This window comes from Pteropus vampyrus, unplaced genomic scaffold (genome assembly GCF_000151845.1).
Source record: "Pteropus vampyrus isolate Shadow unplaced genomic scaffold, Pvam_2.0 Scaffold35, whole genome shotgun sequence".
Classification (NCBI taxonomy): Eukaryota; Metazoa; Chordata; class Mammalia; order Chiroptera; family Pteropodidae; genus Pteropus; species Pteropus vampyrus.
The window spans coordinates 6,324,006-6,337,030 of NW_011888816.1; the positions used below are offsets into that span (position 1 = coordinate 6,324,006).

General features: G+C 33.9%; 1 protein-coding gene across 2 annotated transcripts in view; it reads right to left on the minus strand.

The window, feature by feature from the left end:
• The window catches only part of RASA2 (RAS p21 protein activator 2), a 100,268-nt gene that overhangs the window by 9,022 nt on the left and 78,221 nt on the right, over window positions 1-13,025 (minus strand). The window contains exons 16-19 of one of the 2 annotated variants that reach the window (XM_011357437.2): window positions 9,559-9,642; window positions 9,063-9,140; window positions 5,529-5,602; window positions 4,875-4,981 (exon numbers count right to left, since the gene is read on the minus strand). In XM_011357437.2, coding sequence (XP_011355739.2) covers window positions 4,875-4,981; window positions 5,529-5,602; window positions 9,063-9,140; window positions 9,559-9,642 — 343 coding nt within the window. Of the gene's footprint in view, window positions 1-4,871; window positions 4,982-5,528; window positions 5,603-9,062; window positions 9,141-9,558; window positions 9,643-13,025 lie in introns of both variants that reach the window. The other variant, XM_011357436.2, reaches the window with a different exon arrangement.

A 13,025-nucleotide genomic window follows, 5' to 3' on the forward strand; every position in this document is an offset into this window, starting at 1 on the left:
GAGTCATTTTTACCACCTCCATTGCTACCAACTGGTTCAAGCCATTATCTTCTCTCCCCTGGATTACTGCAACAGCCCCTTAACTGGGCTCCTTGTGCCCTGCATTCTATTCTCACAGCACTTCATGTGGCATGAGTGATTAATCCTATTAAAACAAGTCAAATGATGTCATTCTTCTGCTTAAAACTCTAATGCCTTTTCATCTTACTCAAAGTAAAAGACTTCCAATGGCCCACAAAGCCCTGTAATGTCTGATTTCCCCATGATTTTTTTACCTCATTTCCTACGATTACTCCCTTACTCATTTATTTTTCTAGCCATGAAGCTTTCTCTTGTCTCTTGAATACTTCAGGTATGTTTCTGTTTTACAGCCTTTTACTGGCTGCTGTTAGCTATGTCTGCATTACTACTACCCCGAACATTCACATAACAAAGTGCCTCATTATTTTTAAGCCTTTTCTCAAATGTCACTTTCTCACTGAAGCCTTCCTTGGCTAGAATTTTTAATATTGCAAATCTCCTCAATGAACCCACCATTATCTATTCTCCTTCTTTGCTTTATTTTTGTCTATCTCATTTATAATCATCCAACACACTATATAATTGGTTTTTGTTTATTGTCTATTACTACGAAACTATACGATCTACAAGGACAAGGATTTTGGTGTGTTTTGTTCACTTCTGTTTTCTCCAGAGCCTAGAACAGTGTCTGGAACATAGTAGACACTTAATAAAATATTTGGTGAATGAATGCATGACTGAATCAACAATGACGGTCTTTAGTTATCAAAGAAAAAAATACTGCAGAGCCCTGTGTGAAAATATGAGCAGGTGAAAACCAAGTCAACCCAAATATATTGAGATTTCTGTTTAAAACACCATGGAAGTTTCCTTTATATTGTCCACATGCTATATGAGCTAGAACATTTGCTATCACACAGAAGTTATGTAGGCTGTATGTATGTACCTGAGTATGTCAGGTCTCCTATAAAATAGACAATATCTAATCAACTTTGGAGAACACAGAAAGGAATTTCAGAGATAAATTTGTTAATAATCTATTATTAGTATGCTTGGTGAAAATTTCAGAAGCCTAGAGTTGTGGTTCTTACAGTAATTCAGATAAAACCATATCTAGAATATATGGTCTTCTTTGAAGAATATCATTTATTAAAAACATTTACTAAGTGCCTTAATGAAGGCAGTAAATACATGATCTCCACCTTTGAAAATCTGAGAGACTAGGTGAAGAGACAGAGAAAAGGACCACACAGTGTGACAGAAGTTATCACTAAGGTGATAAAGAAACATAGTAAGAATAACTCAACTGAGGTGGGTAGAGGCTTATGAATGAATTCCGTAAAGAGCTAACAGTTGATTTGAGGCTTACAGGAAAATAAATTACACTGGTGAAGAAGAAAGGGATTTCTAGGTAAAGTACACACAAAAGCATGTATGTAAAAGAATACAAGTTAAACGAATTGCAAGAGCTAGTCTGGTAAAGTGACATACAGCGAATGCAAAAGATGAGGCTGGATGAGACAGGCAGAGGCTAGAACATCAATAACTCATTTAGTTCTGGCATACAACTTGGAGACTTTTACTTGTAGAAGATGACTGCACTACAATATAGCAATATAAAACCATAATCACAAACACACGGGTCCATAAAAGACTGTCAAGGTAATCATGACTGATAGCTGACTGAGTGCCCTATAATTTTCATCCACCACACGTTAATTTAGTTGTATTGAAGTTTTGTTGTTTACTGTTGCTTATTAGTGATTACCTAAGCAGGCATCAAAAATTTAATAATCTATTTGAGAAAAACCCTTAAAATTGAGAAAATTCTATTAACTTCTTTTCTAGTAAGTTAGGAAAAGGCTGTATTATTTGATTCTAAATGGTAGAAAAATTCAGAATACTAGTGGCGGTAAGAGTATGATAGAGTGAAAGATTCAATGATTTAGAGCTATGTCACAGAAAATTTGGGAGGCACTCTTTCAGACACCAAAGTCACATAGTAAGTGTAGAGATGGACTTAACTAGCAGTCTTGTCTACCCAGAAAGCAGCAAGAAAACAGGAAGTAAGCAGGAAGTTGCTGAACAACCAGAGAATCCAAAGGCCATGCATTTCATTTTATTCATAAAGTTCTGAAGTCTTCAAAGACTTTTAATCTTATGCATAACTTTAATATACAGAGTACCCATATCCTCACTCACAGTATATTAGCAGTAAAAAATGGAAGTGGGTGATGGAGGTGGAAGTGAGATGTTACATTATGGTTCACTGATGGCGTAAGAAATTTAAGGTGACAGCCTAAACATAAAGGGGATAGAGAAAAACTGTATAAAGCAAACAAAAAAACACACAAAAAAGCATAATAGCAGTCCAAGGCATTTAGCTGGGGAGTAAAAAGCTGCATATACCCATAAGCAGCCCTGAAAACATCACTAAATCAGAGCACTATATAATAATTAATATTATCAATGATAGCCCCAAGTCATCTAGAAAATGTTAACTTACGTTCAATGAACTCTTTTTTAGAAGGCAGGGAAGCATGTAATACATTTTGGAAAAATCCATCAAAATAGTTAAAGCAACAAGCATGGTCGCTTAAAACTGTAGGCTTTGGTAAATAATCTCACAACTTCATATATTAGTGCTCACTCCTCCAAAATCATGTTAAATTTCTTAGGGCTTGAAAACAATGTAACTTCTAATATCTCTACTTTATATTTAGAGCAGTCTAATCATTCTGCAAAATTTTATTCTTACAAAAGCACTGGCTAGAACAGAGGTTCTTGAGAACTGTGAATGGACTTTGGGTCTCCGAACTCACTGAAGTTATGTGCAAAATGTTCGGTTTAGTTTGTATGTGCATTTTTCTAGAGAAAAGGGTCCAAAGCTATCATATGATTCTTAAACCAAAAAAGACTTTAGAACACTAGCTCAAATTAGAAAATGCTTTAAATGACAAATAGCTAATTTATTCATGAAGACTGACTAACTTACATTTTATATCAATGTATTGTTAATGTAAACATAATTAGCAGATTAAGACTGCTGTTTTTTAAATGTCACTATATATGTGAGAACATTTATATATAACATCAATATAAGCTATAGCTTCTACAACATTCAAAATATGTTTAGCTTAAAACATGCCGTCTGGAAGGGCAAGTTTGTAGCCAGCCTATTTATGTTTAGTCATTTGAATATTTATATGCCATAAAAATTATTTGGGTGCCTAAAAACAAAAAGCAATTGGTTTCTTAGGTCTTACTAATATATATGGACATATACAGTCATTCTGACTAGGCCATTCAAAGAAATTATGAAACAAAAAATATTTAACATCACTACTCTTCAAGAAGCACTCTACTTAACTGAGTTTACATTCTCTTGAAAGTACCCTATGTCTGGTGTTTGTTTTATCATTTCAAAATTTATAGCAGAGGTTCTCTTAAGAGATTTTCTATGCCTAACAGATTTGATGGATTAACTAAGACTCTCCACTTCTTCTGTAAAACATATCAAATGATGTGCATGGGATGCTGAATACTTGCAGTTGCTACACTACTACTAAGCCTACAACCTTCTGTTCCATTGATTAGGCTTTTTTGCTTACCAAGTCCATTGGGTTTGTTTCCAAACCTATTTATTCCAGTTTCCATGTTGCAATTATAATTTGCTGAAAAATATGTAAAGTGACAAGTGCCCCTTACTAAGAGGTTTATTATTTATTTGAAAATCAGGCAAGTACTCTGAAAAGCTTCAAAACAGGAGACCCACACCCACACAAATAAGGTTAATGTACATGGGGGTGAGACAGCTGTAAAAGATTAGGATGAATATCATGAAAATATAAAAAAGATTCTGTACTTGGATTACTTTTCAAGTATTTAAGTTCTAGCTTCACTTTGGAGAAATCAACCTGAAAACTGATGCATTAGGGGTATAACTACGCAAGAAAGAGGGGCAATCCATAGTTCTATATTCTAAGAACAGATCTTGGCTGTCCATCAAAAGATTGATAAACAAATATATAAATATTTAAGATACGTATACATCTCTTTGTTTGTTTTTAAATAATTCTTGCTTTAACTGACCTTTTTGGTTAAGTGAACATTTTTGGATCCTGATCACTTTGAATAAAAAGGATTCTATTATATGTGATCTATAACCTAGATACTAAGTTCTTCTTGCTAAGATATCAGAAGAAGCTAATGGCCATCTACAGATAATACTTTACCCCAAAGAAATAAACATAAAAGGTGGAGATTTTAAGCACTGTATCAGTCCACTGAGAGACAAATTTGCCTCTCTGAAGCCCTCAAATCATACTGTAGAAAGATGGTTTTCTTTACCCAGATAGCCGATTTGTGCTTTCTCAGGAAGTAAATCATTAAAATATCCATTTTGGAGTTGGCTTGGTCAACAGTCTAGAATGAATCTGATAACTTTATAGGAATCACAATCTATGGTATGACTGGAGAATTTTTGGTTGATATTATCCAGAAAACTACTACAACACTCATTTATTAGATGTTGATTCTTATAAATTTGGCTCTGAGAGTTAAAGAAACTTTTAAGTTCTAAGAAGTCTAAATGTTGTTCCTTATATATTGGTTATAATAGCAGCGATTTACCAGGGATTTTAAAAAAATGGAGCATGTGTGAAACATATGTAACTTACATGGTCACTTGTCAAATATTTATTACATTCCTAGTGTGTGTGCATCACTGTGAGAAACTATAAACTATAGTAATATTAGTGAAAAGGTTTACTAGAGTCACATTAAGCAGCAAAAAAAGAAATCTTCACTAAGAACCAGGAAACTACCCCACAATAAAGCATAAACACAACTACCTGGCTGCTTGTGGTAGGTGAGCTCTCTGCTTGTTAAGCAGAACCATCGTTTCTTGAAATTCTTTTTTCCAATCCGAGTTCTTCCCTGAGCTCTTTTATACATCTCACTGCCAAAACAGATGTTAAACATTTAGTTACAAATATTAAAATAGTTAATCCAAAACAAAAAATTGTCCTTTATTTTTAAATGATATGAAAAGCTGTGTAAGATTATATTAAGTAAATAAAAATGCCTTTGCCATCTATAAATTTTGCATTTATTTTTGGCCATACCACGGGAATAAAGCCTTTAATTAATTTAATATTTATAACTGTGCTATCCATAACTAAAAGGGTCAAATGAGTGATTTTCCAACCCTTAACTTCCAATGCTAACACTACTTTAAGACTGAATACTGCTGTTACCTTTTCAAAGGACTAATACCATACTCTCATTATATTTGCAAAACAACTCTAGGATTGTACAGACAAGGAATAATGCCCATCTGGCATAAAGTTATAGGATAGTGAGGGTCACTTACCTAATTGACGTTAATCAGGCAGTTCTAGCAGAAAACAAAAACCCAGATTTCCTCACTTCCAGACCCATTCTCATTGTACTTACTTAACATCTACACTAAAACATGACTTTAATGTCTAATTTCATTAAATTACCCTTCTTTCAGGTGCACAGGCTCACTCGTACCACTGGACTCTTTAGTTTCAGTGGATGAAATTTCATCTAAGAACTAAATGGAAAAATAGGCAAATATTACAATTTGTGATGATACATCATAAATTGAGCTTATTTAAATGTCACTGATAATATTGTGAGGTTATTATTAAGGAATATACATAACTGTAATTCATAAAGCAAAACACATTTAATTGTAGAGGAAGTCCCTAATTTACACATGACAGTATTCTAAAAAGTTTATTCTTAAATTACGTAAAACCCAGAATATATTCCTTGTAAAAATAATTCAATCCATAATTTCTTAACTGCAATTCCAAAATCTATAAAGCTTTGAATATAAATAGTTTTTTGTTTCGACTTACAGTCAACTAATTTGGGGGTTATAACTTAATCTTAACTGGCACTGGGCTATTATTTATAGTCTGTATTTATCTACTTAGTGTAAATACTCATACATTGTGCTACATAAATATTAGTAAGTTTGATTATGGCATATAGCCCCAAGCCCCACTGAGAATATTATCTAAGACATAGCATATACTTATTATTTTTAAAAACTGAAAAACTAAATTCTGAAATACTTCTGGTCCCAAAGATTTTAGATACAGAACAGTGAATCGCTAAGTCAAGAACTACCAAACTATGGCTTGCAGGGCCAAATTCAACCTGTAGCTTGTTTTCGTAAGGCCCATGAGTTAAGAATAGTTTTTACATTTTTAAAGCATTGTAAAACAAAAATAAAAATTATGAATTATGTAGCAGAGCCCTATGAGGCCAGCAAAGCCTAAAATATTTATTTACTGGCCCTTTACAGAAAAAGAGTTTGCTGATTTCTATTATACATAATTGGCTTTAGCCCTCAGAGACAGTATTCCATAGTTATCACTCAAGTGTAACTAGGTTCTCTGGAATAACCTAAAATCTAATCACCATTTATAAACTTCCTATGTAGAACATGTGAATATGGTGGCTCAAGAAAAACTGGAGTACCCCACTCTACCAATGAATGGCAAGCCCCCCAGTGAAGAGTATTTAGCTTCACAAATATGCTACCTTGACAGGTCAAGAGTTTCCTGGCATGTGGCTTTCATGGGAAAGGGAAGTCAGTAGTTTGAGGAACAATTTTTGTTTTTAGAGAGGAATCCTATTCTGTCCCATAAATGAACATCCTTGCTTTTTTCTTTATACTTTTCTATGTTGTCCCATTCAGGACTTAAAAAAAAAACAAAAAACAAAAAACAAAGTACATTCCAATATAAATGAGACTGAGGCACCAGTGTCTAATGTAAAGTAGAAATTTGTAGGCACAGCCATTTTCTCCTAAAACTGGCTATAGATCATCCACCAGAACGCACACTTGAGAGTTTTCCAATGGAATGTTCACTTCTAGTTTGCTGGAAAAAAATCTTGGTAAGTGAAAGAACAAGAGTAGAGTTTCTTTTTGCATTATATATATGTGATACAGAAAAAGTATCCAAAGGAACTAAAGAAATATCCTATCTTATCTTCAGCTCTTACAGGTGGACCAACCCACTAATGTAGTGTAACAGACATCTGACTATTTCATTTCTTAGTTTTGCCTGAAGGCACTGATTTATTTATTTGACAAATATTTATTATTTATGATAATTGTTACATTATTTGTTATATTTTATAAGGAACTATAGGGTAAATACAGTTAAATGAAGTGAAAGAATACAGAATAATTAAGATAGACTATGTGCAGGGTGACTATAGGTCCCAGTTTGCTCAGGGCTTTCCTTATCTACAACTGTGGTCCCAATATAATCAGTACCACAACTTTTTACTCTTGAAAGTATCTTGGTTTGGACACTAAATTATATGGTCATTGTGTTTACAGACCAATCCAGGATACCTTTCCTAAACTCTGTGGAAATAGTATATGATTCAGAGTTATAACCTATTTTTTTCTGGAGCAGTGATCAATATCACTAGTGAGAACAATTCAAAATGTGAAATTGGGCTTCATAAACTTTTGCAATTTATTACATTGCACATATCCAGACTTAGTTAGTGAATAATAAAGAAAACTCTTATATTAGGGCAAAATATTCTATGCTAGTTTAGGAATCTAGAAGCAAATCAGTAAAGGAGACATACTATGGTGATAGTCCAAGAGAATGTAAGTGGGTGACTCAGGGTGGATCGGGAACAGACTAAACTGACACGCTTAAATGCTTTCTCCATTGACCTTATCAACTTTACACATTCTGATTTTATCAGGAAAAAAAAATGAAATCAGATACTACGATTGCCTAGGTCATAAAAAAATGGAAAAACAATCCTAAAACAAAAGACAGTACATCATAATCTTGCCAACAAAAGTCTGCCTACACTGTCTCACAACTGTTTCAACAATGTCCTATCAATAAAAGGGCAGCTTTTTCTTTGCCCATTCTTCTAAAAGACTTTCTCCTCAAAAGCCTTCAATGGTCGCTTAAAACATTTTTGGTTGAACTTGCACTATTCTAGATAAAAAAATTCCAACTAGCTTTAATTTTGTAAATCATCACTTTCATATACTAAGTCCCTGTAAGAATTTTAAAAGTACAAAAAAAGCACAAATATACTTCCACAAAATATACTCTTGGCAATCAACTGTGAACCATGCTCCAGAAACTGAATGAAATCTTTAAAATTTAGCCTTGCTAATTTGAATTCCTTAAGTTAGAGCTGTGATAAATAAAACAGTGTGCTTTCTTTAAGACAAGTTTAGATGTACTTCAAAATAAATTTTTTTCAAATTTTTAGGGTTTTATAATAATGCTACATTTTATTTAGAATGATTCAGAACTGAAGACTCAAGAAATTATAGATCCTTTTTAAATATTCCCAGATGCTAAGTACACAATTTTTGTATATTATAGGCCTTGTGTTAGGATATTATATACTGTAGGACTGTACGTTTTAATTTATAGTAACTTTCCTCAGGTTACTACTATAAGTCTATAGTGTTTATAAAATGTTCAATAATTCAATAATTAAGTGCCTACTATACATAAGGTACATATTAAGCCTTTTCCCCTAGACCAGAGGTTCTCAATCAGAGGCAATTTTATCCCTCAGGAGACAGTGACCATTTAGAGACATTTCTGGTTGTCAAACTGGGGGCATGCTACTGGCATCTAACTGGTAGAGGACAGGGATGCTGCTAAACACCTTACAAGGTATAAGACAGCCTCTCACAAACTAGAATTATCTGGTCAAATTGCCAATAGTGCCACTTTTGAGAAGCCCTGACTCTAGATACTTGTAATTTGTTATTAAGACACTGGCAATAGTAGCTAAAATTCATTTAGGTATTTCAGAGCTAAAAATCCCATGGTTGTATGGGAGGAGAAAGGGGAAAAAATACAGCCTTGTTATATTTGATAGATAGTTTAAACATTATTTTTCAAACTGGGGGCTGACTCCTAGGAATAATATAAAATGTTATTTCCCAATGCTATATGATAAGAAATGTTAATATATCCAGAGTAAAACAATCATACCTTTTTAACTGCTATAATATATCCTTCTTCTTGAAACATTTTGAAAAATTCACACATGAATGTCTCCTTGAAACTTGACTAGGAAAAAAAACAGACAGGATTTATATATGTTAAGTAGAGAGCTAAGAATATAATGGGCTGTATTCTTAATAAAGCTGAGGAGTAAGGCCTAAAAGGATTCCATCATATATTTCAAGAGCTTGGCACTAAAGATTTCCTCAGTAGACGTTAGATGATTATGGTGCAGACAGATAAACAGGCAGCCTTAACATCTGTTTACTAGACCTTCTCCTCTTAGATATATTAGTTTAAATGAATTTGTCTTCTTTAACAGGTGACTAAAATATATCTACCTAATTGACAGCTACTGGTATCTATACCTAGTATTTTTGGTTTTGCTTTGTTTTTAATTTGAAAAAGAGTAGTGAGGGAGAAGGGATCACAGGGTAAACCATTTCTGAAGTGTGAATACAAAACAAGAGATGTAAAGACTTACCTTGCTTTTGGACAGACTCCCCCAGCTACCCAAAGTTTGAATGGTTTTTGAGATGAGAGTTAATGTTCTAACTGTCTGTGCATCCTAGAGAATGTAAAAAAGACACAAAATTCCTGTTAAGTTTTAAAAATCGAATGTGAATAAATATAGAGTGCATGGGTTGCACTGCTCTAAAACAGCGACTCAAAAATATTCACTCAAACCACCAACGTATTTAAAACCTAGCTAAGGATGGGTAGAACTCTCTGGACTAAGGAAATTAAGAGACTAAAGAAACTGAACGTAATTGACAATTCCTCCCAAAATAATTATATTTATGATGTGTCACCTTTGAAAGCCAAAATTTACTCAATATTATATATGTTGTTTTGTACAGTATGGCAGCTTGAATTGCCCAAAAACTGTATTCACTTTTGAAATGTCAATGGCATCTACTTTTTTCTACCTTATAACTTTCAAAAGTCATTCTCAAGAAAATTTAGATACAGAAATGCTTTAGTTCAGTTTTTTGGTTTATATTCCTTAATATTTTAGTATCCGCACACTGAAAACAGGCAGTGAATGTGAAGGGGATATTTGGGATATGATCGTTATGATATACTTATGAAATAGTTACGCACCTTAATTAAGACTATTCAAAAATATTTTAGATAGAACATCCAGAATTCCATGTATAAAAGGTCCCTACAATTCTCTGCCTTGGAATAATATAAAAATCTTAACAATGTGCTAATAAACTGAATTTGAACTATATTTCACTGACTTCTCTGTTCGAATTTGGTTTTAAAATCAATGTTTTACGTCATTATTTCACTGAACTAGAAAAAGAGAACAAAGTATATTTTATATAGTTTCTGCATATCAGAGATTTGTTTATATCAGCATGGCCCTCACATTTAGCTGCTGTTGATGCCCTGACATACTCTACATATAGGCTGTTCTAAATTTTTCCCCTACTACCATCTGACATCATAATTTTTCATAGCTAATCAGTACCTTAGACATCTGGCACCTAGCACACAGCCTGGCACTGGCACATAGTAGATGCTATGTAACATTTATTAAATTCAACTGAAATGCTGACTCTTTCACATATCCTATCTTATTTTTCTTACATTAGGTTGAACCATGTGTAAATGCCCTTATTAATTTTTGATCTACAAACAATTTCACAGCATTCGCCATAATACTTCATAGAAGGAATTATTCTTTTTCTCGAGATTTACCCCATGACTTTTTAAAAAAGACTCTCTTTCTGAATCCTCCAGGATGCTGATCTGGTATTAGTTAGGCCCCCTTTTCTCTTCAATTGTTCTTTCTGTTGGTTTCTTCTCCTCTATTTAAACCATACATTGGTATTCCCATTTTGGAACAGACTCATCATTTGATAGGCTACTTCTCTGCGCTACCATCTTTCACTTCCCAAACATTTACTGAGTAGATGCTAGAAACTGTGCCATGTGCTTAGGGTACACAAACTTGAAAAAAATCTAGCCCCTGTTCTTAAGATACTGACAGTCCACATGTAGAGACAGTAAACAGATGAGTATTATAAAACGGTATGAGAAATGCCAGGACAGAAAGAGCCACAGGGTGCTGCTCCAGGCACACATAAGAGAGAGATTTAGACTCATGTGTTAGAGAAGTCTGCCTTGGCTGAGACTTGAAAGGAGCTATCAATGACAGAATGGGGGACATGGTGAGAAGGATGGTTCAATCCTTTTTTTTCCTCACCATGAAATTTCTGGAAAGAGTGGTTTACTGAGTCAATGTTAACATAACCCATGTTTTAAAATTAGTGTTTCTAAAAATTCTTCATTCATGTGTTTATGTACATACACGTGCACATGCCTGAATTTGCCCATGTGTTTAGCAGCAGGGCAGACTCACTTCTGAAACACTTTCTAGGTAAAACTACATTCACCTATTTATTCTTTAATATTCTGCAATCTTATTTTCTTCTCTTCTATTCTACTAAAACTGGCATCTCAAAATTCAAAAAACTTCTAAATGTAAAATCCAACGACCTTTAATTGTTTCTCCTTCCTAACAACTCTGTAAATTTTAATGCTGTTTTGACAATGTCATTACCCCAAGGATCCTGGGATCATTCCTTGCTCTCAATCTGTATAATGTGAATTGTCTATACTTCTTACTTGGTACTAACCAGGTACTAGTTTTAGATTTAGATGTAGTTTTAGATTATGTATCTTAAGAATTTGCCCTATTTCCCCAATTAGAATGAAAAGGTCTTTAAAAGAAGGGATAAGGTTATACTTAAAAGTAAACAATAAAGTTATACAGCAGTATGAAGCAGTCCTTTTGCCATACTGATTGAAAGTGACTTAAATAATAGAGTTTGTAGTTAGAAGGGCTTTATTGCAACATCTCTTACAAGAACATGTAAATCTAAGTCTGAATACAAGACAGGGTCACAAGCTCAGAGGTAGGAGTTCTGTTTATGTCCAGAATGCTGCTACCAAGCTTTCGCTTCCCCCGTGTTCAGTACAGCTTCAGTGACATGGCCACATAAAGGACAACTGTGTGAACAAAAGGACACTGGCCCACTCTCTGCTGCAGCTACTCACAGACCATTTGTCCTCTGACAAGAAAGAGGGTGTTGCTGCCAGGGCAGCACAGTTTTACTCAGTTTTCTAAGTTAAAGGAGTGGCTAATGCCAAGAGTGGTGGCCTTCGGAGTCTAGTCTAGCTCCAAAACCCATAGGAACTCCCAATACTGTATTAGTCACTGAGCTTCCTAAAGGCAGGGAGGTCTTCCTCATAACTGAATCCTCAGTGCTGAGCGCAATGTTCAATACAATACAGGTGCTCCCAACACCTGACTGCCTAAGAGGCAGAAAGGAACAGGGGTAAGGCTCACAGATGAGTAAGACTGAATCAGAATTCCTGTTTAATCTGGCTAAAACTGAGATCAAATCATAATTTATTATGTGTTTAACCTTGGAGAAGTTACTGAATGGTGATTTTCTTATCTGCAAATGAGGATGATAACAGAATTTACCTCACAGGGTTACTGGAAGGACTAAGTAAGTTAAAATATACTAAGTACTTAGAATAAAGCCTAATACAAAAGTAAGCACTAAATAAATGTTGGCTATTATTATTAGTTATATAAATCTGCAATGAAAGCAATGAGATAAAATTATAAAATATTTGGGACATAAAAGGTTAAAAAGAACTAGAAGAAATACACTGTATGAGGAGAAAATAAACAACAAAAATAAATTTTTACAATGTTAAGAAATGTAAATCTATGTGGCATAGATCTCCATTTAAACAGCATTTCACAACAAAAATATGATATACTTTTAAAAGTTTTAAATCTCGAAGTTACGATACCATCTCAGGTGAATAAAAAGTACAAATATAAAGATATCGGACAAATTACGCTCCAATAAAAGTTTCTACACCTTTCAGAAATGAGCCTCTACAAATTTCTTAGAGATT